The 21,391-nt window shown below is 49.9% G+C and overlaps 1 protein-coding gene across 1 annotated transcript; it reads left to right on the top strand.

The window, feature by feature from the left end:
• Positions 1–209: 209 nt before the first annotated feature.
• On the top strand, positions 210–21,391 carry TOM1 (target of myb1 membrane trafficking protein). The gene is made up of 15 exons (XM_051784603.1): positions 210–334; positions 7,734–7,818; positions 9,605–9,683; positions 9,843–9,992; positions 10,104–10,238; positions 10,452–10,598; positions 11,635–11,751; positions 12,187–12,320; positions 12,961–12,994; positions 13,572–13,680; positions 14,717–14,837; positions 17,228–17,303; positions 19,475–19,534; positions 19,860–19,896; positions 19,992–21,391. The coding sequence occupies exons 1-15, from the start codon at positions 283–285 to the stop codon at positions 20,138–20,140; spliced, it is 1,485 nt and encodes a 494-aa protein (XP_051640563.1). The 5' UTR covers positions 210–282; the 3' UTR covers positions 20,141–21,391.

The raw sequence follows: 21,391 nt of genomic DNA, 5'->3' as shown, positions 1-21,391 counted from the left end.
CGGTGTGGCTGCAGAAAGTGGCGAAGGCTGCCGGCGGCGGGAGCCCCTCGGTTCCCGCGGGCCGAGGCTACGGGCCGGCAGGAGCCCTGTCCCGGCAGCCGCCGCCCCTCCGCACGGTGGCTCCGTGCCTCGCTCAGCCCGTAGCTCGGCGGGGCCGGTCCGGGGCCCCTCCCGGGCGGCGGCGTCACAGCGGGGCCCAGCGGGCCCGCCCCGGCCGGCGCGCGGGTCACGTGAGCGGCGGCGGCGGCGGCGTCAGCTGATCGCGGCGCGGCGGCGGCGGCGATGGACTTTCTGCTGGGGAACCCCTTCAGCTCCCCCGTGGGGCAGCGCATCGGTGAGACTCGCGCCCGCGCCCCCCGAGCCCCCGCGCGGCCCCGCGGCCCCGCCCGCCCCCGCCGCCCCGGGGGCGCCCGACCGACCCTTCCTCGGGGAAGCGCCGGGCCCCGCCCCCGCGGCGGGACCGAGCCGGCACTGACCAATCAGAGCAGATCTCCTCTCTGACTGACGGGCACTGCCGGCCAATAGCGAGCGCACAGCCCGAGGCGGCTCCGCCGGGGGCCCCGCCAGCCAATCCGGGCGCAAGGGGGTCTCGGGGTGAAGTTTACTCGCTTAAAGGGGCCGCGAGCCGGGGGTCCGGACCACGCCCCCCGGGGCCACCAAGGCCCGTGATTGGCTCGGGGCCATTCCCGCCCGCGCCTCTTCGGGGGCTTCGCAGCAGGGGCGGGGCCACGCCGGGGGTACGGTGGGAGCCGCTGATTGGCTGGGCTCCAGCTGCGGCGGCCTATCGCGGCCCGGGCGGGAAGGGGCGCGTGACCCTCGGTGGCGCGAGGGTCGCCCTCGGGGGCTGAGAGGACAGAGGGGACAGTGGGGACAGTGGGGACAGAGGGGACAGTGGGGACAGAGGGGACAGAGGGGACAGTGGGGACAGAGGGGACAGAGGGGACAGTGGGGGCTGCAGGGACAGCAGCTCCAGGTTGGGCTGTCCCTGTGACGTGCCAGCGTCCTGCTCTCGAAGGTCATGCGCGCTGGGCACCCAAGGCGGCTGCCCCGAGCCTCCCCGCGCTGAGCTGTGGGACAAGCGTCATGGCTGTGGAGGGCAGCTCCCTGCAGCACGGGCCGGCTCAGCGCACTGAGCACCAACTCTGGCAATTAACACGGCGCCCACGCTGTGACCTCTCCGGTCTCCCGCAGTCCCTGCACTCAGGGCAACTTGGGGAACGTGGGAGAAGGATGTGGTCTGAGAAAGCGGAGCAGCGATGCCACAGTTAGAACAAGACCGTCAACAGCTGCACTGGCGTTGGAACAGAGATTCTTAAAATCAGTTCTTTGAGCAGTTCTTAAAATAATTAGAATGAATTATTCCTCCCATTCTTCCCATGCTGCATTGCCTAAGGGCCTTCAATTTGCACTTGAACATTGATGCCCAACTAAACTCTCCATTTGTCAGTTTATGCACTTCCATTCTTGCTGTTTGTCACCCTTCAGACCTTTGCTCTTCACTGTGAACATCTGGTCCTGGGTTCATTTGTTTTTGGTGAGCTCACATGGGTGAATGGGCTGTTGTGGCTGGGGCAGGAAGGGAGCAAGCAGCTGCTCTAAGTAATGCTTTTGTAGGCACTGCTTATTTTAGAGGCTGCCCTAAGCGCTGTCCAAAAGTGGGTTAGCGGCACTGTGATGTGCCGCTCTGGTGTTGGGACACATATGTGGGATGCACTACAGCAAGATGGGGGAAGGATCATCAGGGATCATTCTGTTATCAAAAACCTCCAGAAGATCTTCAGCATCTCCCCAGAAGAATGTCACGTGTTCCATCACACGTTCCAGGAAAACATCTCCTGCCCTTTCCCAAATAAAAGGTCTTTGTTCTCTCAGTGACTTTATCAAATATGTCCTTGTGCTTGGGTAGAGGCAATCTGAAGATGTCACAGGTCCCTTGTTGCCCTCCAGATCTTCTCGTCAGTATAGTAACCAGACTGTAAGTGGGGTCCCTCTGGGCTTTGCTTCAATTAAAGAAGGGATTCCCAAGCAACAAACCAACAGCCAATAAGAGGGAAAAAAGGTATTTCAAGAGTGTTGTCAAAGAAGAGTTGAGAATCCTTAGTAGCAGAGGTACGATAGTAGGGAGATCTTAGTTACTGGGGTTTGGGGTTATCTGAGTCCAAAGGGTTGGAGGAATTACAGCATATGTGTAAGGAACTCAGGCTGAAGGACTTGAAAGGGCTGGTGGCTGAAAACATGAATGTTTTCTCCTTTTGAACATTGCCTATCAACATCCTGGGGACATGGATAAATGCTATCTGCCCTGTTTAATTTGAGACGCGAACATGACTTACCCAAACTTGTTTGGTAGGTCCGTGGCAGCTTCGTGTCCAACCCATGAGCCTGATCACCAAACCTGCATAGTGCTGCTGCTTTGGGCTGTCTGCAAAAAGCTAATGCTGCGTCCTTGTAAATTACTTAGGCAAAGTCATGTACGCTTGATATAGCTTATGAGGTCTAAAATAGCTTTAGATGAAGGCTAAGGAATATAAAAAAATCCTCTGTGGCACACTGCAGCGACGTTCTCAAATTCCTTCATTAATGTTAATCTAGTAAGACCTATTTATTTTGCTGACTAGGAATCCAATGCTGAGATAATCTCAGTGATGTGTCACAGAATGAGTCAGTTGCAGAGGAGTAGGTTTTCTAGTTTCTTGCTCACAGTTCTGAGATTTAGTCACAAAAGTTGCCTCTGTCCTGTTTTTGTTTGTGATGTCTCTTCCCAAGTAAGAGGAATACAGACTTGCTTGTTTGTTTTTTCATTATTTGTTTTTGTTTTATGAGTGGGTTTTTAAACACAGTACTTCTGACCAGTGGGAAATTTTCCAGAGTGATGAAGCATTGTAGTTTGGAATCCCCCCTCAAAAGGGAAATCCACTGCACCTGCATCTAAGAACTAAGAGAAGCTTTTTTCCACTTTCACAATGGAAAATCTGATTTCAAGCAGGTGAATTCCCTCTGAGTGAGAGACGGGAGAGGAAACCATCAATGCTCTCTCCTCACCCTCGAAGTCTGAAATAACTAGTAATTATAGCAATACTGAAAGGGACAGAGACAGGTTATTTCAGTGCGTGAGGGCAGGCAAGGGAGAGGAGTAACGGTGTAGCACGGAGATGAAAAGGATTTTTTTGTGGTTGGGAGTCGTTTTAAGCATGAGAACCAGTAAAAGTTGAGAGTGTAAAGAGGGAGCAAGTAAGAGAGGCTCATGGGTGAGGAAGAAGGGCAGATACAACACAATATGCTAGAAAAATCTCCACAGCCATTTGGATCCCACCTTGCAGGTGTCCCTGCACCCCTCTGTGAGTTGGGACCTTGGGAGCTGTTGTCAGTAACAGTCTCCTGTTGGAGCCAGGTGGGTCCCTGCAAGGGTGTGCTTCTCAAAAAAGCGTTACCTTGTCTTCTGTGCCCCCTCTGTGTGGAGAAGGGGAAAAGGCAGCAGTTGAAGAGTCAGTTGATCCCTGAGAGTTTGAGCTGATTCGCAGGAAAGGAGCAGGAGTTCAGAGACCCAAAAACCCAGAGCTCTGTGTCAGCATAGTCTGTGTCCATCACTGTCCTGGAGTTAGGTTTGGAGCCGTATCTCTGTTCTCTCTAGAAAGCCTTTTGTCCCCTTGGTCTTTGGAGGAGTGATACAGCTAAATGGTGGAGTCCTGACAGAGCTGAAGTTCCCTCAAGGGAAGTGAAAGCATGAGGCTTAGCAAGGACACTTTGTACAGGGTGCTGATTTGGGCCAGGGGCTTTATGAACTGAAGGGAGGCTGGGAGAAAGGACTGTTGTGTTGTTTTATGTTGAACCTATGCTGTCTTGTGCAACGGAATGTTAGTGCCCTCAAATGCCTGTTGAAATGGGTGAGAAGGTGCTTGATGCTTTGCTGAGGAACTTAAAGCCAGCAAGACTGATGACTGTAGGGAGCCCTATTTAAGAGTTTGACTTGGAGAGGCACACAGTTTCTGACCTGCTATGGCAAAGCATATCACAGGGAAAGGGTTTCTGAACGGCGCCTGTCTGGTTATGGGTGCTTCAGATCTGGGATGGGGAGCAAAGGGGACAGGAGCCCACACAGAATCTTCTGTCCCTGGCTCCTGTACTTCCCCACACTATGGACTGCAGTGATGGTATGCTGCTGCAGGGATGGTTGGGTGGGATTGCCAGACTTAACAATGGGCTCTCCTCTGCCATGCATGAAGGCAGAGACAATAAACTTGAAAAGAAACAAAGTTGTGAAATTTACTCATGGCACAAAGCAAGGTGGTCAATTATATTTAGCTCAGAGTTCTTTTTTATCTGATGATTCCAAATAACTTTTATAACCCAGTTGCAATCAGTAGGAGCACATCAAATGCCAGGCAGGAAAAGAGTCGATGCTCTGGCTGAACCCGTACCACAGTCCTCAGTGGTGCTGGGTCATTCTGAGTAATTTGTGAGGCAGCAGACTGGAATCAGACAAACCCTAATGCTGTCACACCCAGGGAACTGGACTGGCTGCCCAAACAATGTGGCTTTGAAGCAGCCCTGTGAAGGGGCCTCCTGTACATTCAACAGCCAGTTGGTTTTGGGCTTGGAGGGAGACGGCATTCATAGATAATCTCTGCCAGGGGGAATTCTCCACTGCAGGTCAGGCTCAGCTGCTAGCACACAGAAGGAGATGCTACCTGATGAATCCCACCAGGCAAAGTGCTGAGCATGTGCTTGTGGCCTGCCTCCTGTGCTCCCTGTTTTTAGGGACTTGTCGCTGCCCTCAGCCATCCAAGTCTCAGATTTCATGAGGGGCAGACAGCTCATGTGCTAATTACAGCTCATGAAATGGGGCCAGCCACTCTGATCCTTCATGTGACTAATGAATTAGACTTTGTTTCTTTCCCTTCTGCAGGCTTTAGAAAAAGGATAAAGTTCAAGATTTCAGAGAAAACCCCAGCATATCTTATTAGGCTCGGGCAGTTCCTTAGAGCTTGGAAGAGAGCAAGGAGGATTAAAAGGGCATTAGCTCCAGCTCTCCCAAGGCCAGATAGGCCAGGCCTTAATCTGTACTGGGTGAATTCAAGTACTTTGTCCATGGAATTGCCTCAGGGTCACATTCTTGTTTTCCATATACCCTAATATTGCTCTTCCAGCTTTTTATTTTATAAGCCAAATTGCATTTATGACAGGTTTACCGCTTTCCTGCAGCTCTTCCTTGATGACTGTATGAACAAGGGTGATGGTAGCAGGATGACCACAACATTGTGAACCAACAGCAAGGCAGTGTGTGTCACTTCTGAGGAAACCAAGTTTTGTCATAAGTGGCCAGAGCATGCATGGTTTATTTGCATTCGTGTCTGAAAAGCAAACCTACTGCTCGACCTTGGCAGGATTGGTGTGTTTAGAGGAAAAGGAGTGGTGGGGAGCAGGTTACAGAGTGCCACCAAACATTGGGAAGCAAGGGAAAGGTGTTTGCAGATTCGGTTCATGTTTATGTACAATGCCAGTGAGAATGAGGAGGGCTGGGGAGATTTGAACAGCAAGGACTTGATGGTTAAAGGCAGTGTTTATTTTGTCCTTGGTTTCTTCTGTAGCTCAGAGCTTCCAAGCAGGCTCAGCCCTGTTCCTGAGTTGTGGGTCTTTCCTTCCATGTGCAGTGAGAAGACTGTGAGAAGAGAGGATGTAGACTTCCCTTTCAGCAGAGCAACCGCTATATGGATTTGTGTGATTCATTGCCAGCAGCAGCAAACAGTACAGAGAAACTTCTGGCTTGTTCAAACCACGGTGTGTTGTGAGCAGGGAACGCCAGAGGAGAGCACAAGTGAAGGGTGGCTTTGTGACCATGTGTGCCAAAACCATCAGACTGACCTGAGCTGGAATCTGCCTGCCAGCAAGGCTGGCTGTGTGGTGTCCCAGGGCAGGAGGAAACCTGGAGCTCTGATATTACTGAGTCCTGATCCCAGAGATGCCCCAATGGAAAACATTTTCCCCACATGTTACCACAGCTTCACCTATTGATTGGTATATGCCCTGGTGCACCAGACATGCCCATTGCCCTGGATATATTCTCTACCAAATCACCCAGTGTGATGCTACCTCCTATGCCTCACTGAGGAAGCTTGGATCTGCCAGAGATCAGGATTCCTATGTAAAATTAGTACTCAAAGTGACAAAAGATCACCTGAATCAAGGAGCCTTATGGATATTACAGTAGTAGCCAGACCTTCAGAAAGGAGGAAGAACATCAAGAACATTCTGCCACTCTCCTTCCCTTGTCTGCCCTTTTCCATCTGGCTACGGCCACAATGTAATCAGCATAATCACAGTGTAATCAATACATTCTGCAGCCAACAGAAAAGGTGGTGGCTGCATAGTGATAATGTGCAGATAACTTCACACTGTGGTGTGCAATCTGTGGGAGGTTCACGTGTATAAGAGGCTACCTTGCACAGTGCTGTGAATAGCTCTGAGCCTGACCCTTAAGAAACAGGACATCGCAAAACATGATGGATGTGCTTACCCAGGCAGGAGTTAAAAAAGTCTTCCTCTGTGATGGCCTTATCCCATTAATGTGTGAATGGGCATTTAATTTCATTCCTGCACAGGGATCATTAGCTTCTGAGTCAAAAAGAGAAAAAGGCAGCTCTGCAGAGAAAAGGGCTCTCCAAAGGGATAGAGGACCCACAGCAGCAAGGGACAGCCCCAGATTTTGCAGGGACAGCAGTTTTGAAAATGCAAGGACTTCTGTTGGGTCTGAGCTCTCTTGAAGAGCACTTGATAAGTGCTAAACCAGTCTGGCCAGTTTTAGTTCTCTAAGTCAAGTGTTTTGTAGGACGGGAGAGCTGGGAAGGATGGTTCTTGCCCTCTGCTTGCCATTTGCTGCGTCTCTGTGTTTCCCTGTGGTCTTGAGAGTGCCTGGGTCCTGCCAGTCCCACTGGCAGTTCTCTTTCCCCCAGCCGCTGGTGGTGTCCCTGAAGGCATCAGTCAGTGGCGTGGCCAGGATGGAGACATGGCTGATTACAGGGTGGAGACACTGGTGCTCTCAGTAATAGCTGCTCATTTCCCAAATCTCTGCCTTGAATAAATAACATCAAGGCTGACTAAGGAATTCCTAATTAAAGGGAACACAATCAAAGCTGAAACAATATTGCTTTGACTTCAGCCTGCAGTTTGCTTCTGCCCACACTCCCCAGAGGCCAGAAGTTCAGGGGAGAGGTGTAAATGTTAAACAAGAGAGAGCCCTGCTTTGGTTGTTTATGTTTGCTTATTTATTTTTATAGGCCTCGTGTACAAAAAAAAAGGGGGGGTTGATTCTTTTGTCTCCTTAAGTGGTACAAACCAAGAGTGACTTTAGAGCCATGACAGTGCGAATGAACCAAACTGACAGTTTCTGGCCTTGCAGTAACAAACCAAATAAGCCCCCTTTTCCCCAGCTATGGAGCTGAAGTCATGCTGAGCCTCTTCCTTCTCTCCAGTGATCACACAATGTGTGTGTCGGTAGCATGGGTGGCACGGGTGCACCCACCCATTCCAGCACCAGCCAGCCATGTGCTCTGCCGTGCTGACATCTAGTGGGCAGCACTTGGTGACGCGGGATTTGCAGCTCGGTTTGCCTCCTTGCATACTGTAGTGGAATCCAGCGAGGAAGAAGCCGGGATCTGCGGTGAGAGCTTAACAGCAGCCCGTGAGAGTGCCAGAGCTGCTCTTAGCCCTACCCTGTTCTGGTTTCTGTTTTCCAGAGAGAGCTACCGATGGGTCCCTACGGAGCGAGGACTGGGCTCTCAACATGGAGATCTGTGACATCATTAACGAGACTGAAGAAGGGTAAGGAGAGCTGGCAAGGGTCCATATCCAGCAGCCGGTCCCAGCACACCCTGTAACACTACATGCCTAGGCTGCAGTGGTAGCATACATTGGTGGAGATAATAAGCTAGGCTTCCCAACAGTCCCTTAGACAAGACTCTGCTAGGAGGCCTAGAGACACAGCCAATCTGCCACAGCATTTGTTAGATGCTTCTGTATAATCTTAGTGAGTGCTGGGAGCCATTCAAACAGGCTTTCAGGGTCCCCAGAGAACCGTGATTGAATCCAGGCTGTCTCCCATGTCCCAAAGGCATATTTGTAATTCTTCCACTTTGGTTTATTCCTTCTTCATACCCCTCTCTTTCTTTCCTCTGGGAATGCAAAAATCTGCAGGCTGGTGACTGAGGAGAGAGCTGCTATTCAGTCCTCTCACTGTGCAAGTCCTGCTGGGGTTTGCTGCTCAGGTGTTTTCATGTACAGTCACTCAGACTCGCACAAAGTGGGTGGGGGAGCCCTTGTCTCCCTCTCCCTGCAGGGAGATGTTCATAAATCTGCCAGACTTGTTAACTCTGGACCTGGGGATTTGGCAATGAATTCAAGGGAGACTGCTCCTTCTCACAGTGGAGATGTCAAGAGCAGCATGTAAAAAAGAAGGTGCTACATGGAATAAAACATGTAGGTTTCACTCCTGCTGTCCTACCCCACAGTGATGTTGACAGAGGATTAGCAAGCCCAGTTTTCAGCTTCACAGTTGTATGAAAACAAAGTCAAACATCTCTACTCACAGATCTGTCACCACTTCTTTTTCATGATATTCCCATGGTACAAATGCACCTGTCTCTGTCCACAGTTCTCAGTCCTGATCTGTGGCCACTTTTTTTCAGGTCTTGGCACCTGATAACACAGCTGCATCCTTCTGGGATGACAGGCTCTCCCACTGCCCTGCTAATGCCCATCCATTGACACCATGCTGCCCCATGGGCCAATACACTCCTTCCCTCCTCCTGCCTCAGTGTCTCCCTGCCACTCTTCTCCCCTAGCAGTGCTGCTCTTCCAGCTCAGCCTCACTTCCTGTGCTCTACTAGAGCATGTTGATTCATTTGTGCCCGCTCAAGACGAGTGGTCTGAGACCATGGTGTTTCTCCCCTCTGAGAATGGTTAAGGGGGCCCTACTGTGCTGCTGCTCTCTTTCCCACCTGCAATATAGGCAAGATTTTGCCACTGAATTTCCCCTGCAGCTTTTTAGTCTCCTTTTCTCCAGGGAAATGTTGTTAAACAGCTTCTCTCTGAGCAACAGAGGAATTGCTGTAGCTTGCTCACTCCTTCCTGTTTCTAACCCATGCCAAGCTTTTCGGTGACGTTCTCCTTTTCAGTCTCTCTGCCATGGGATTTTGCTCTATCCCCAAGCTGTGTGTTTCTAGCATTGCTTTTACTCTGTTCTCTGTTGTGTCCTGAGCACCTTGAGTTGTTGCAGACATCAGCACAGAGGCCTCCAATTTCAGGAACAGCACTCAGGGACATGGTTTAGTGATGGACTTGGCAATATTAGGTTTGCTGTTGGACTCAATGATCTTAAAAGGTCTTTTCCAACCTAAATGATTTCATGATTAGCAGGGCTCCACTACTCTTGCAGAACCACAGGCAGAAGCTGCTTTACTAGTCATCGCTTCAAGCCACCCTGAAAACCTGATGGGGAAGGACACCTGCATAATATGAGGCATCCAGAGCCACTGGCTGTTTTGCTTTGCCTTGCTGTAGGTCGGGCTCAACCTTCTGATGATCTTTCTTCATCTCATTTCTCCCTCAGGCCCAAAGATGCCTTCCGAGCCATTAAGAAGAGAATTGTAGGGAACAAGAACTTCCATGAAGTTATGCTGGCTTTGACGGTGAGTGGTCAGGGCTCTTTCTCGGCTCTGCTGTAAAGCTGAGTGCTGAACACGAGCTTTAGCACATGTACTGAAAAGACACGTGTACCTAAAGCCAACAAGGCAAATAAACACATGTAGGCAGAGAAGGCTATAGCAAATGCTTCATTGCCTTTGAAGGTCCTGGAGACATGTGTCAAAAACTGCGGCCATCGCTTCCATGTCCTTGTGTCCAGCCAGGATTTTGTAGAAGGTGTCCTGGTGAGAACAATCCTGCCGAAGAACAACCCACCTGCCATAGTGCACGACAAGGTGCTGACCCTCATACAGGTGAGCCAAGAACTGTGAGCATCTGCACCAGTTCAGAGAGTGTTTGTCTTTAGGTTTTTGTACAGAAGAGTATTGTATTGATGATGGACTGTGCTGTCTCCTTCTCCCCAGTCCTGGGCAGATGCCTTCCGTAGCTCACCAGACTTGACTGGTGTCGTTGCTGTCTATGAAGACCTGAGACGGAAGGGCCTAGAGTTCCCCATGACTGATCTGGACATGCTGTCACCCATCCACACACCACAGAGGGTATGGGAGCATTGCTGAATGTTGGGCAGCTGCCATTCTGGAGCTATGAGGGGACTTTAAGGACTCTGTCTTGCATTTAGAGGGCTTTTGGAGAGTGAGAATCTCCAGGACAGCCAAGAACTGTTGAAAGCAGATGCCATCAACATTTCTCCTCTAATGTCAGGTGTGAGTGTCTAACATCTTCTCTGTCACTTTTCCCACCTCTGTCTGTAGACTGTGTATAGCACTGACTCCCAATCCGGACAGAACTCACCTGCAGTCAACTCCCCTCAGCAGATAGAGTCCATCCTCCACCCTGTCACATTGCCCACTGGAAGAGGCTCATCCAGCGACGCACCCATCACACCCACACCAGAGCAGGTGAGTTGGACACAAGCCCTGTGACATTCCTGACTCTCCCTGTGTTTGGGGGCTGTTTCACAAACAATATTCTGGGACTGCTGTCCTGGTCCTTCCCCAGCCTCTGTCTTCAAGAGCCGTTCTTCTAAAGCACAGACTCTCAAGAGCTCCCCAGAGCTCCACTGTGATCACATTGATGAGCTGGGACACCACAATCATGGAGTGGTTATGTTTTCCAAAGACAGGGCTGCCTGAAGGTAGAGGGAAGTTCTGGCTATAGGGAAGTGGGGACTAGAGATATCGAGGTTTAGAGTGAGGTCTTTATAATGCAGTTCAGCAAAAGCTTGCTCAGTAGATGTCTCCTTATCATCTTTGTTTATTTTGCCTCACTGCTTACTTTATACAAATCAACCTTGTCTGGCTCTGTGGTTTCTGAAGGCTAGGGATTCCTCACTTGTTTCCCCATCCTCTTTTCTCCTTCCTCACTCTGACTGCATATGACACCATGTTCAGCACCAAACCTCCAGCTGTCAGTGTGTTGCATTCTCTTGCAGAAGAGAGGGTAGAAACTCTTCTAAAGAGGCTCATTAGCAGCTTGTGAAAACAGAGGGATAAAGCTTCAACTGCACACTTAGCTGAGGCTCTCCTGTTGAATGGGAATTAATTTTTTCCCTCTCTTACACTGCTTTGGAAATTAAACCATTTAAGTGGCTGCCACACAGGAGCTGCTAGCTGGAGAGAGATTTGAATCACAACAGCAGCCTGTGCTGGCTACTAAAAGTCAAGGCTGGGCTAGTAGCCAAAGGTCTCAGGTGAAGGCCTGGCATCTGTTACCAGCAAATGGACTCAATGGTAAGTAATAGAGATTCTTTCTGCTGGGAGCTCCCGAGAGCTTAACTGAGTGGCGACAGTGGTGACAAATGAATTCTCCAGTGGCCGTTCCCTTTGGCTCTGTGAACACACGTACAAACATGGTGCTATTTACTGCCATTCAGAGTTACCTCAGCTACCTCCCCAGTCTTCCCAGGTGGAGCTGTCACTTCACTTCCTTTTGCAGATCGGGAAGCTGCGCAGTGAGCTGGAAGTGGTGAATGGGAACACAAAGGTCATGTCAGAGATGCTGACGGAGCTGGTGCCATCCCAGGCTGAGCCTTCTGACCTGGAGCTGCTGCAAGTAAGGAACGCTGGCGGGGGGAGGGCTGGAACATGCAGCAAAATTTAGCAATGACTTGATGGACTGAGGCATGATGCCTGCCAGGCATGGGGAACAACTGAACAATTTAGTGTGTGGCTTATCAGGGAGTAATGGGATAAGGGAGACACAGGGTAGGTGGAGGGAAATAGCACTACTGAGGCTGGAATCATCTCACATGGGGACTTGTCCCTGAGGGCCTCTCTTTCTGGGCAATGTGTTATATAAAAAGCATACAATTATTCCATGTAGAGCCCAGACTCAATTTACCTCTCACACCATTTGTTGCCCCTCAACAAACAGTTCCTGATAGATCCCAGTAGCCTGTGGAGTCTGTCTATTCCAGTCAGACTCCCAAATCTGTGAGTGCTCAGCCTTAGCGTGAGCTGTGTGGTAACTTCCCCTTGCTTTGAACAGGAGCTGAATCGGACATGCAGAGCCATGCAGCAGCGTGTACTGGAGCTGATTCCCCGTGTCCTCCATGAGCAGCTCACTGAGGAGCTGCTTCTCATCAATGACAACCTCAATAACGTGTTTCTGCGCCATGAAAGGTACCTCTCTCCTCCCTTCTCTGCCCTGCTCTCCCACAAGAGTTTACTGCCCCTTGAAGGCTGCCTATCCCACCCTTTTGATCTGCCCATAAGTGTAATACCCAAGATGTATCAGTCTGTATCTTCCCTCTTTGAGAACAAAGCCAGTTCTCAGTTTTTGCTGACTAATTCCTGTCCCTTCAAGACTGCTGTGTAAGTTACTCATGGGATATAAAGATGCCCTGGTGGCATAACCCAGAAGAAGAAGAAGGAACTGCATGGAAAGAGCTAGTTTTCTGGCTCTGAGGCAGATGGGGATGGAAATTGCCCAGGTGGGATCAGCAACCCATTTTTTTCCCTACCATTTTATCAAACACATCTCTTTGCTAGGATGAAGTCTAGGGAATTTAGGCCCTGTGTCTGTATGGAGAGCTATTTTTAAAGCATTTTGGTTAGGAGTAGCTCTGGAAGATCACAAGGAGCTTTCTCTCTCAGAAGACATCAACTGTGTGGGTCTTCAGTCTTGAGAGGAAATTAGGCCCTGAACCATGTTGCCCTCTTCCTATTATGCAGGAAGGGACAGGCTGTGCCAAGCCTTATAAGAAATCTGTGGGTGAATAAGCACGTGCTATTGAAATGCATCCTGTCATTTTTCTTGCAGGTTTGAGCGCCTCCGGACAGGACAGCCTGTCAAGGTAACTCAGAGCAACTTCCCCTCTGTGCAGCTTGGACTGCATCCCACAGGTCCAGCCAGGTCCTGCTGAATTGGAGAGAGGTTCAGTCTGGCCCCCCAGAAGTGGTAGGCTTTGCTCTCCCAGCCAAGCTGCACCAGACCCCCTGGTGTGCAGGACACTCTGGTTCCCACTGCTAGCCTCGCCCTCCCTGCCCATGGGAGTCTTCTCCTCACCCAAAGACCAAGAGCAGAGCAACAGCAGTTATGGTTTTCCAGTACTGAGTTTTGGGAGGACCAATTCCTATATGAGCCTTCTCTGAGCACTACCCTGTCCTCTGAACCAGCATCTACCCTACTTACTGACATCCAGCAGAGCTGGGATGTGTCCCAGGGCTGGCTACTGAGGCCAGCCCTGGGACACTATTCCCAACCAGTTCTCTGATCACTGTCCCCCTTCTCACAAGCAAAGGCTTCACAACTGGCATCTTTCAATGGGTATAGAAGGGTTTTCCTCTCCAGTATTAATGAGCTAGGATTGTAGGGCCAGGGTGTCCAAGCTTCAGAAATTCTCCACCATTTTCTTTTTTCTTCCTTCAAAGGCATCAAATGAGACAGAGAACAGCCTGATTGATCTGGGACCCAGTACTCCTTCTGCATTAAAACAGGCTGAAGTCACCAACAACCTTTCCTCTCAGCTGGCTGGAATGAGTACGTTTCCATGCACTTTTCCCCTCAGTCTTTCTCCTGTGCTGCACTGGGAATCCCTTCCTACCCTTGAATCATCTCCCAGAATTATATAATCATATTCACAGAGTAACCTAGGGAAATGGTGTGTGTTTTCAACTAATAAACCCATGAAGAAACTTGTATATGCCCCAAGGCACTCAAGCATATGTCTTGGCATCCACACCTCACATTGTGCAGGAGGTAGACATGACTTAAGAAGGACCTCAGCATTAGTCTGTGGCTAAGGACTAGGCCTTCCACCAGCGTAGGGAATGAAATTGCCCCTTCTGCATGCCTGGCAGCATTGCCTAGTTGCCTCTCATGCTGTGTGGTGTCAGGCTGACCTCTAAGGTCTAGAAGAAGAAAATCAGCTGAAACTATGCTGTGAAGGCAGCCATGAGCATCTTGGGCTCAGAACTCATGATTTGACAGATTGTTTACTCAAAAAGCCTTAGAGGTCCTGAGGGTTCTTCAAGATATACCAACAGCCTACATAACACTGCCTGAAGCTCTCATTGCCTGGGAGCACATTCAGCACAGCTTGGATGCAGCTACCGAAAATTGGCAACACCGTTTTTACAGACAAGCCAGTTGAGATATTTTTCAAGTCAGGTTTTTTTCAGATGATGCCTGAATCATGAAAATCCACTCATCTGTCTCAGAGGTGCTTGCCCAGAAGCACAGGTCTTCCACAGGTTATGGAGCAATTCCCTCACAAGCTGTCTAAAATGATCGGGAACATCTAGCCTTCAGCATCAGTTCAGTAAATTGATGATGATGCTTCTGCCTGAGACTGAGCCAAAAATGTCTACTGAGCAGGCAAAGAAACTGCTGCTTTTACTTCACTCACGACACTACATGCACACGTAGCCTGTGCTGTAGCTGAGGGGCAGGATAGAGGAGTGGACCTAGAACAGTTTAGCCTGTTCTGATGATAGCTTTCCATCTAGCACTCTCCAAGCCCACAGCCCTTCATTTACTGCTCTGAGCTGCCTGCTCACCCTTCTTTCTCCCACAGACCTGGGCTCGAGCAGCGTAAGTGCGGGGCTGCACTCCCTCGACACCTCTGGCAAGCTGGAAGAAGACTTTGACATGTTTGCCCTGACCCGTGGCAGCTCGCTGGCTGAGCAGCGCCGAGGGTGAGTGCAACAGCCCACTCTGTCCTGTCCTGCCTTCTTGCAAAGGAAGGAGGACTCAAGGCAACTGGGGCCATGACCCCAACCAACAGCAGTTCCTGGGAGACAGTAGGATGCAAGAAATGCACTCTTTGGATGCACAGTGTTTGTAGGATGAGCTCTGTGCTCCCAGTCCTTTTTTCTGCTACATCATCTCTCCTTCACAGTATCCTCCTGGGTGTGGAGAGAAGGAAGCGGTCCCTATATATGAGCACTGTGGTTCCACATGTTCTCAAGAGGTTCAGTGTCTGGAGATGAAGGTGTGGAGTGAGACTGGCTGAGTTTTCATGTCTGTCTCCGAATTCATGTGCCCTGACTGGGGTGATGTTGAATTTGGGAATTGCTAAATACCAATGCAGCCTAAAAGGCAGAGTATTGAACTGGAGTGCAGGAAGAATGCGGTCAGCTGTGGCAGGGCAGGGCACTGCTCTGTACCTCAGCTTCCCTGTTGGCAAGTGTGACTGATGTTTCTTCCACCATAGTATGTTTGAGACCTCCTAGTGTAAAGCACTAAGAGCTGGGTCTCCATAGTACTGGCTGAAGTGGTCTTCTCCACTGCAAAATGGATTCCTGAATCCTTGTTCTGGAGGAGCTGACAATGGCTGTGCTGACCAGATCCCTTGGGTTTGAGAGACTAGCTGATCTCACACTGCTTTCCCGTCAGTCATTCCCTGCTCTCCATCAGCTACCAAGCAGTAGACCCCACAGGCAAATGGCTGTCTCCAGCCCTCAAAGACCTGTGCTCCTGCATTCCTGCATCCACTGGGGTGCCTTGTTCTGCAGCTGGGCAGTAGCAAGTTAAGGTCTCTTATATACATGTCGAGGTCTCTTAAGGACATCTCCTTCCATTCCTCTGCTTCATACTGCTTCTGATAAAAGTGGTGGGGAAACCTGTGGCCTACACATGACTTCATGTGTTTTGTCCATGGGTTTCCCCACCACTTTTATGGTGGGATGTGCTGCCTTAGGGCAGAGGCAGTACAGCACAAAAACAATCGGGCCAACAGCACCTGATCTGGGGCTGAAATCTGAGCCACTGGCATGTGCTGAGTGCTGGAGGCTGGGGGAGATCTGCACGGGGGTGAAATTGTATCCTCTTTGCTGTGGCACAATCCTTAACAGGCTGAGGCACAACTAACAAGACATCTTCTATTTATTCCTCACTGCCCTTCATCTGCCTGCACTTGCACTCCTGCCAAGTAATCTCTACTAGCTCAGGCTTCACATTTCGCTCATCAACATCAGCTCTCAGTGCCTCCCTCCACCTGAACAGACCCATTGCCCTACAGCTCCCAAACAGGACATGCTGGCAGGAGACATACGCAAAGCCACTGGGGTTTGTTCCTGACCCCCCATGCTTCATGTGTGCCTCAGTGAAGCAGTGCTTGAAACACTTCAAGCCTTTCCTGCCATTCTTCCTCATCAGCGGCATGATAGCAGCACTGTACTTCATCCTGGATGCCATTGTCCACAGCGGCCCCTTCACAGATGAGCACTTCTTTGAGAAATTTGAGCAGCGGTGGCCCAAGCCCCTGGCCCCCAACAAAAACAGCTCCGCTTGATGGTCTGCTGGATCTGTGGAAAGGGGCCCAGGAGCAGCTGCAGAGGTGACTTGTGGAGAGTTTCTGTGAAAGGCTTCATTCTCCTAGCATGGATGGAGCGTTTTCCCCACTCTACATGGATCAAATGGGGACATGTGGCATTATCATGTGTGCTGGCAGCCTAGAGAAATGGAATGAGGGAGTTTATGGGTGAGGAGTATCTGCATGTGGAAAGAGGTTGCTGTAATGGTGCACTTGGAGACTGTGAAGCAATACTAGGATCTTCTGATCATCCAGTCTCACCTATGTAGCAGTGAACCTCTGCCACCATCAGTTCTTGAGTTGTATCAGTTAAAGAGATGTTTTTGAGCTGTGTTTGTGTCTATGAAGGTAGGTGAGTATGTAGGGGCTTGTTGCTCAAATCCTTTCTAAAGTAGCTGTAATATTCTGGTCAGTCTGTGTTAGTTTTCTCTCTTTATAGTCAACCCCAAAGAAGGTAAGCATTGTGGTTGATGCACCTACCTCTGTAAGTCTGTATCTTAGTTTCATATCATACCTTGTCATCCTCCTGTCATGTGCCACAGTTGTCCTGTGGTATCCCATAATAATGTTGCACTGAGTAGATTAGTCTGCTTTGTGGTGAGCTATACCTTTAATAGGGGTTTTGCTCACCTTTCTAGAAGCTCTTGGGAGCAGAATGGCAAGAGATGAAAAGCTGTGCCGTCAGAAGAACTGAATATATGTTTAGGAGTTTCTGCTCTTCACTCTCAGGCATCTCAATGGCCTGTGTGTTATCTAATTTCATGTTTTCAGGGTAAAGTACGAAGATCCCCAAGCCACCAAAGGACTCGCTGGTGCCCTGGATGCCCGGCAGCAGAACACAGGAACAGTAAGTGGCCACAGAGCTTTTAGTGTATTGCCAGGAATAAGAGTATCCTCCTTGCTCACCAATGCAATAAATGTTCTGTCTGTTTGGAAAAAATCAAGTGTTTTACATTACCAATGATAACGTTCAGTCTCTACCAACCTGCATGTCCTACCTGGGCTACATACCTCATTCTTTAAACCCCTGAGGTGGGAAACTATGGAAAGTCTGGGGTTGACTCAGTCAGTCACAGGATGTCCTCCCTATATCTGCAGGGAAATTCCCCCCTGGAAATGTATGTTTTATTCATCTTAAGCAGGTTTCCAAGTCCAGTTGCCCTCTCTCTGCAATCAGAGAAGTAGGCCACCAGTACAATGTGTTCTTTCCCCCACCCTAAACCCACTGCCTCCTCTCTCCTTCATACTCTGCAATGCAGGCTCTCATCCAGGGGGAGTCTGGTGCCTCTAATGATGGAGCCCAGCTGACTAAATGGATGATGCGGCAAGGAATGGTGAGATCTGAGATCGTGGAGGGCCAGCAGAGAGGAAGGAGGCTGGGGCTGCTGAAGTAGGAGTGGTGCTGGCACAGCACATGAGGATGCACAGCAGACATCAGCAGAGATTGCAAACTGAAATGGGGCAACCCTGGCCTGGGCCAGTGGTGGAGACCAGAGTTGGGAAGGAAGCAGGCAGAGTGTCAGCCTCAAGTAAACATGTCTGTAGGAAAAAATCCTAGGAGCTCTGAGGCCAAGAGAGCACGTGCCACTCTGAGCTACAGGATGGCCTGTTTTGAGGTGGGTATCTGGGGCAGAGGCACTAGCTGGTGGCATCATGAGGGAGGCTACTGCCATTCATTCCCCTTGCAGCCTCCCCTGCTTAGCAGGAGCTGCCCCATTTGGAGGAAAACACGTTGTGACTTTTACTGTTCAAGGCCTCCTCCTGTAGCTTGAGTGTTTGAGCTTTCAGGCTGTTGAATTTGGTCTTTTAGTAGCAGGAATTCCTACAATTACATTCCCTCAGGCACATGGAGGCTTTGACAGCTCCCAGGTCTGAAGCTTGTTAGCCTGTCTTCCTGTAATGGGCACTGCCCAGACTGATGTCTGCTTTAGGAAGTTTCCCCACATGCTGTCCCCTTGGCTTGAATGCACTTCTACTCCAAAGAGTTTCTCTCTGGGTAGGCAAAGCCAGTTCACTTCGAAACTTCCCTAATCTCACACATCCTCTTCCATCCCCATTTATCCATCTGCTAGCTGTGGTAACTATCTGCACTTGCTCCCTGGTTTGGGGAAATCGGCCTGTCCTTGGTAAGAAGGTGGTGTTCTTTTTCTTGGTCTTGGTGTTTTTCAGAGGGCAAGGAAGCTGTACATATTAGAAGACTAATAAATAAGTTACCACAAATACTCTCATGCTTCTGCTTGTGGAGCCTTTAGCAAGGGCTGCTTCTTGCTCAGCTTTGTTCAGGAACTCCTGAATGGAGAAAAGGATTAGACTTGGTTTCCTTCCAGGTTATCTTTGTCCACTAGTAATATGTCTCTTTGCTGCTTAAATTGACCAGGGACATGAATTACGCTCAGATAACCTCATCCCTACTGAAAGTAAAATTTACTTTTATTGTAGATGACTCTCTCTTTGATGAATCTCTCTCAGTAGTTTGGTGTGATGTCAAATCCTGCTGTGCTTCATGATCCTAGCAGGGAATCAGTTCTTGGCAGGTGTCTTTCCCCCTTATTGTGGTGCCAAACCTGGCACGTCTGATATCTTCAGCATTGCAGACTTTGACATCAGACTGTCACTAGTTTTTAGAAGGGAAGAGGTGTGGAGAAACACACATCTCTTGTCCTCTGGCTGCATAACACAAGCAGCCAACTTCCACCTAGTGAGACCTCACCAAAATGGAAAGTCTGGTCTGGTCCTAATACCCCAAAGCCGACTGCCAAACCACAGAGGCTTTTAATGGCATGTACCCTGGAAACTATGCATGTCTGGCCATGGATGGGGGACAGGAAGCAGGTGAGCAGTGGCATCGGTAGCTGGGAGAGCTTTGCAGTGGCACTGGCTGGATTTGGAAGGGCCTCAGCTGACTGAACAGTGGAGTGAGAGGGTGAGCCTCTGGGTTGGGCTTTCATTTTGCATAGTGGATTTCCTGGAACATCCTCTCTTTTCTTGGCCTCATCATCCTTTTTCCTTCTGTCCTAGGTGCCGGTTCCTCAAGCCAATTTCATGGAAGACATAGAAAAGTGGCTCTCCACTGATGTGGTAAGTGAGGGGCTGCTTTCCTGGAGCCAGCTGTCCTGACAGAGTTGTCTGCAGGGCTGGACTTCAGGTGGTGGACAACATTGCTGAACATGTGGCACAGGCTGCTCAGAGAGAGGAGGGAAGGAGAAGCCAAGGACACAGGGCAACAGTATAATTAGCCCTCTGGAAGGTATAGCAAATGAACTGAGGATCAGGGCCACTCTAACATATCTGTACTGCAGAAGTGGGGGGAGAACTACCTTGTCTCTCTCTGTGCAAAGAATCACATCTGTGAGACATCTTTATCTACCTTCCTTGTAACCGTGCCCTTCTCATTCTTCTCTAGGGAGAATCAGAGGATGCAAAAGGTGTCACCAGTGAAGGTAACATATGCCAGCTATCCCTTTTCTCTAACTGTTCCTGGCAGCATGTTGGCTCTTCCATTCTTTACTAATGCTCTGCTCTTCTCTTTCTGTAGAGTTTGACAAATTTCTGGAAGAGCGAGCAAAAGTTGCGGACCGCCTACCCACTTTGTCCAGCTCCTCAGCAGGGACATCTGTCTCCCCTCCAACTGCCAGCCATCATCGGAAGCAAGCAAAGGAAGATGATGCTATGTTTGCTTTGTGAATGCTATGGACCGGTGTGCTGTGGAGCAAGAGGCTGTGTGTGCGGTTTTGCTTGCCTCCAACCAGGGGCCAGCAGAGGAAGGACTCTGTCCCCTTCCTCCATTCTCTTCCTCTTTTACCTTTGAGTTGTTTTTATTATTAAGCTGCTTTCAGACTTCAGATAATCTTTGTTGTGTTTAGGGATATCACACAATAGACTTGTGAAGGGGGGTTTCAAAGCTGCTAGAGAATGTGGGAGTTCAGTGGGCTTTTCTCTTTTTGGTACAGTGTGGGCAAAGCAGAAGCTCTGGAAGAAGCTTCCCATCCTACTCTCCGATGACGTAGTTAGAGATCTTGCCCAAGAAAAAGGAGAGGCTGCAGTCTGCTGCTGAAATCATTCCTGCCTGCCTCTTCCCTCACCCCTTCCCTAGAATGCATATCCAGCCCTCTGCTCGGCAGTATTAGACTGGAAAGCACAGGGATGTGAAGCATTACTGGTGGCCAAGGAAGAACACTATTGATAGAGGGAACCTGTTGCTCTAATCTCTCTTACACAAGTGCTTGTGGTATGCAACACCTTCCCACTCACAACCCCTTCTCTTCCTTTCCTCCCCCTCCCCATCAGTTTATCCAGAATCCTACCCACAGCCCAGATGTTTCCATTGCAAGACAGCCAGTTCCCCAGGCCCTTGGCAGCACACAAGGCTTGAGCTGCGAGCGGTACCCCAGGCAGAAGGAGCTGTCTCCCGTGGGGTAGGATGTGCCTTCAGCAAACCATCTGCAGTTAATTTAATTCTCCCATTATTATACTTTTCTCCCGATGTGATCCTACCCCCCTCTCTCACTTCCACTGATGCCTTCCACCACATCGTGCCGTGGTGTGGGGAGTCTCTCCGTATAGACTCCTTCAGAGTAGCTGTGTGTTCTGGGGTCGCAGAGCTGGGTTCCCTAAAGCAGGAGGTCCTTACATTGGCACTGTTACACCACTGGGGGGAACATGCTGTTGCTGCAGTAGCTTGCTCAGCTGGTGAGTACAGGGGCGAAGCGAGACATCCATCATCCCATGCCAGCCAAGCAGTCCTGCAGCAGCCAGGAGCTCCTTTGCACATGGGGAGCAAAACCCGTCAGAGCAAACCACACATGGTGCCCGATTGTAAATGAAAACCAGGGAGGAGGGTGCCAAGCCCAGGGCTCCTGCTCGTGGGATTTCTTGTTGAGCGTGGGAGAGTTGCCTTTTTTTACTGCACATTAAAGGAGCAAAGATTTGAGCCTC

Source organism: Manacus candei, unplaced genomic scaffold (genome assembly GCF_025592945.1).
Source record: "Manacus candei isolate 608988 ecotype Guabito, Panama unplaced genomic scaffold, ASM2559294v1 h1tg000018l, whole genome shotgun sequence".
In the NCBI taxonomy this organism is placed as follows: domain Eukaryota; kingdom Metazoa; phylum Chordata; class Aves; order Passeriformes; family Pipridae; genus Manacus; species Manacus candei.
This window is presented reverse-complemented; position numbering and strand designations above follow the sequence as displayed.

Coding starts and splice junctions, on each gene's coding strand:
- TOM1 (XM_051784603.1), top strand. CDS start 283: ATGGACTTTCTGCTGGGGAACCCCTTCAGCTCCCCCGTGGGGCAGCGC. Junction 10,239..10,451: donor CCATCCACACACCACAGAGG/GTATGGGAGCAT, acceptor CTCTGTCTGTAG/ACTGTGTATAGCACTGACTC. Junction 17,304..19,474: donor GGCAGCAGAACACAGGAACA/GTAAGTGGCCAC, acceptor CTTCTGTCCTAG/GTGCCGGTTCCTCAAGCCAA.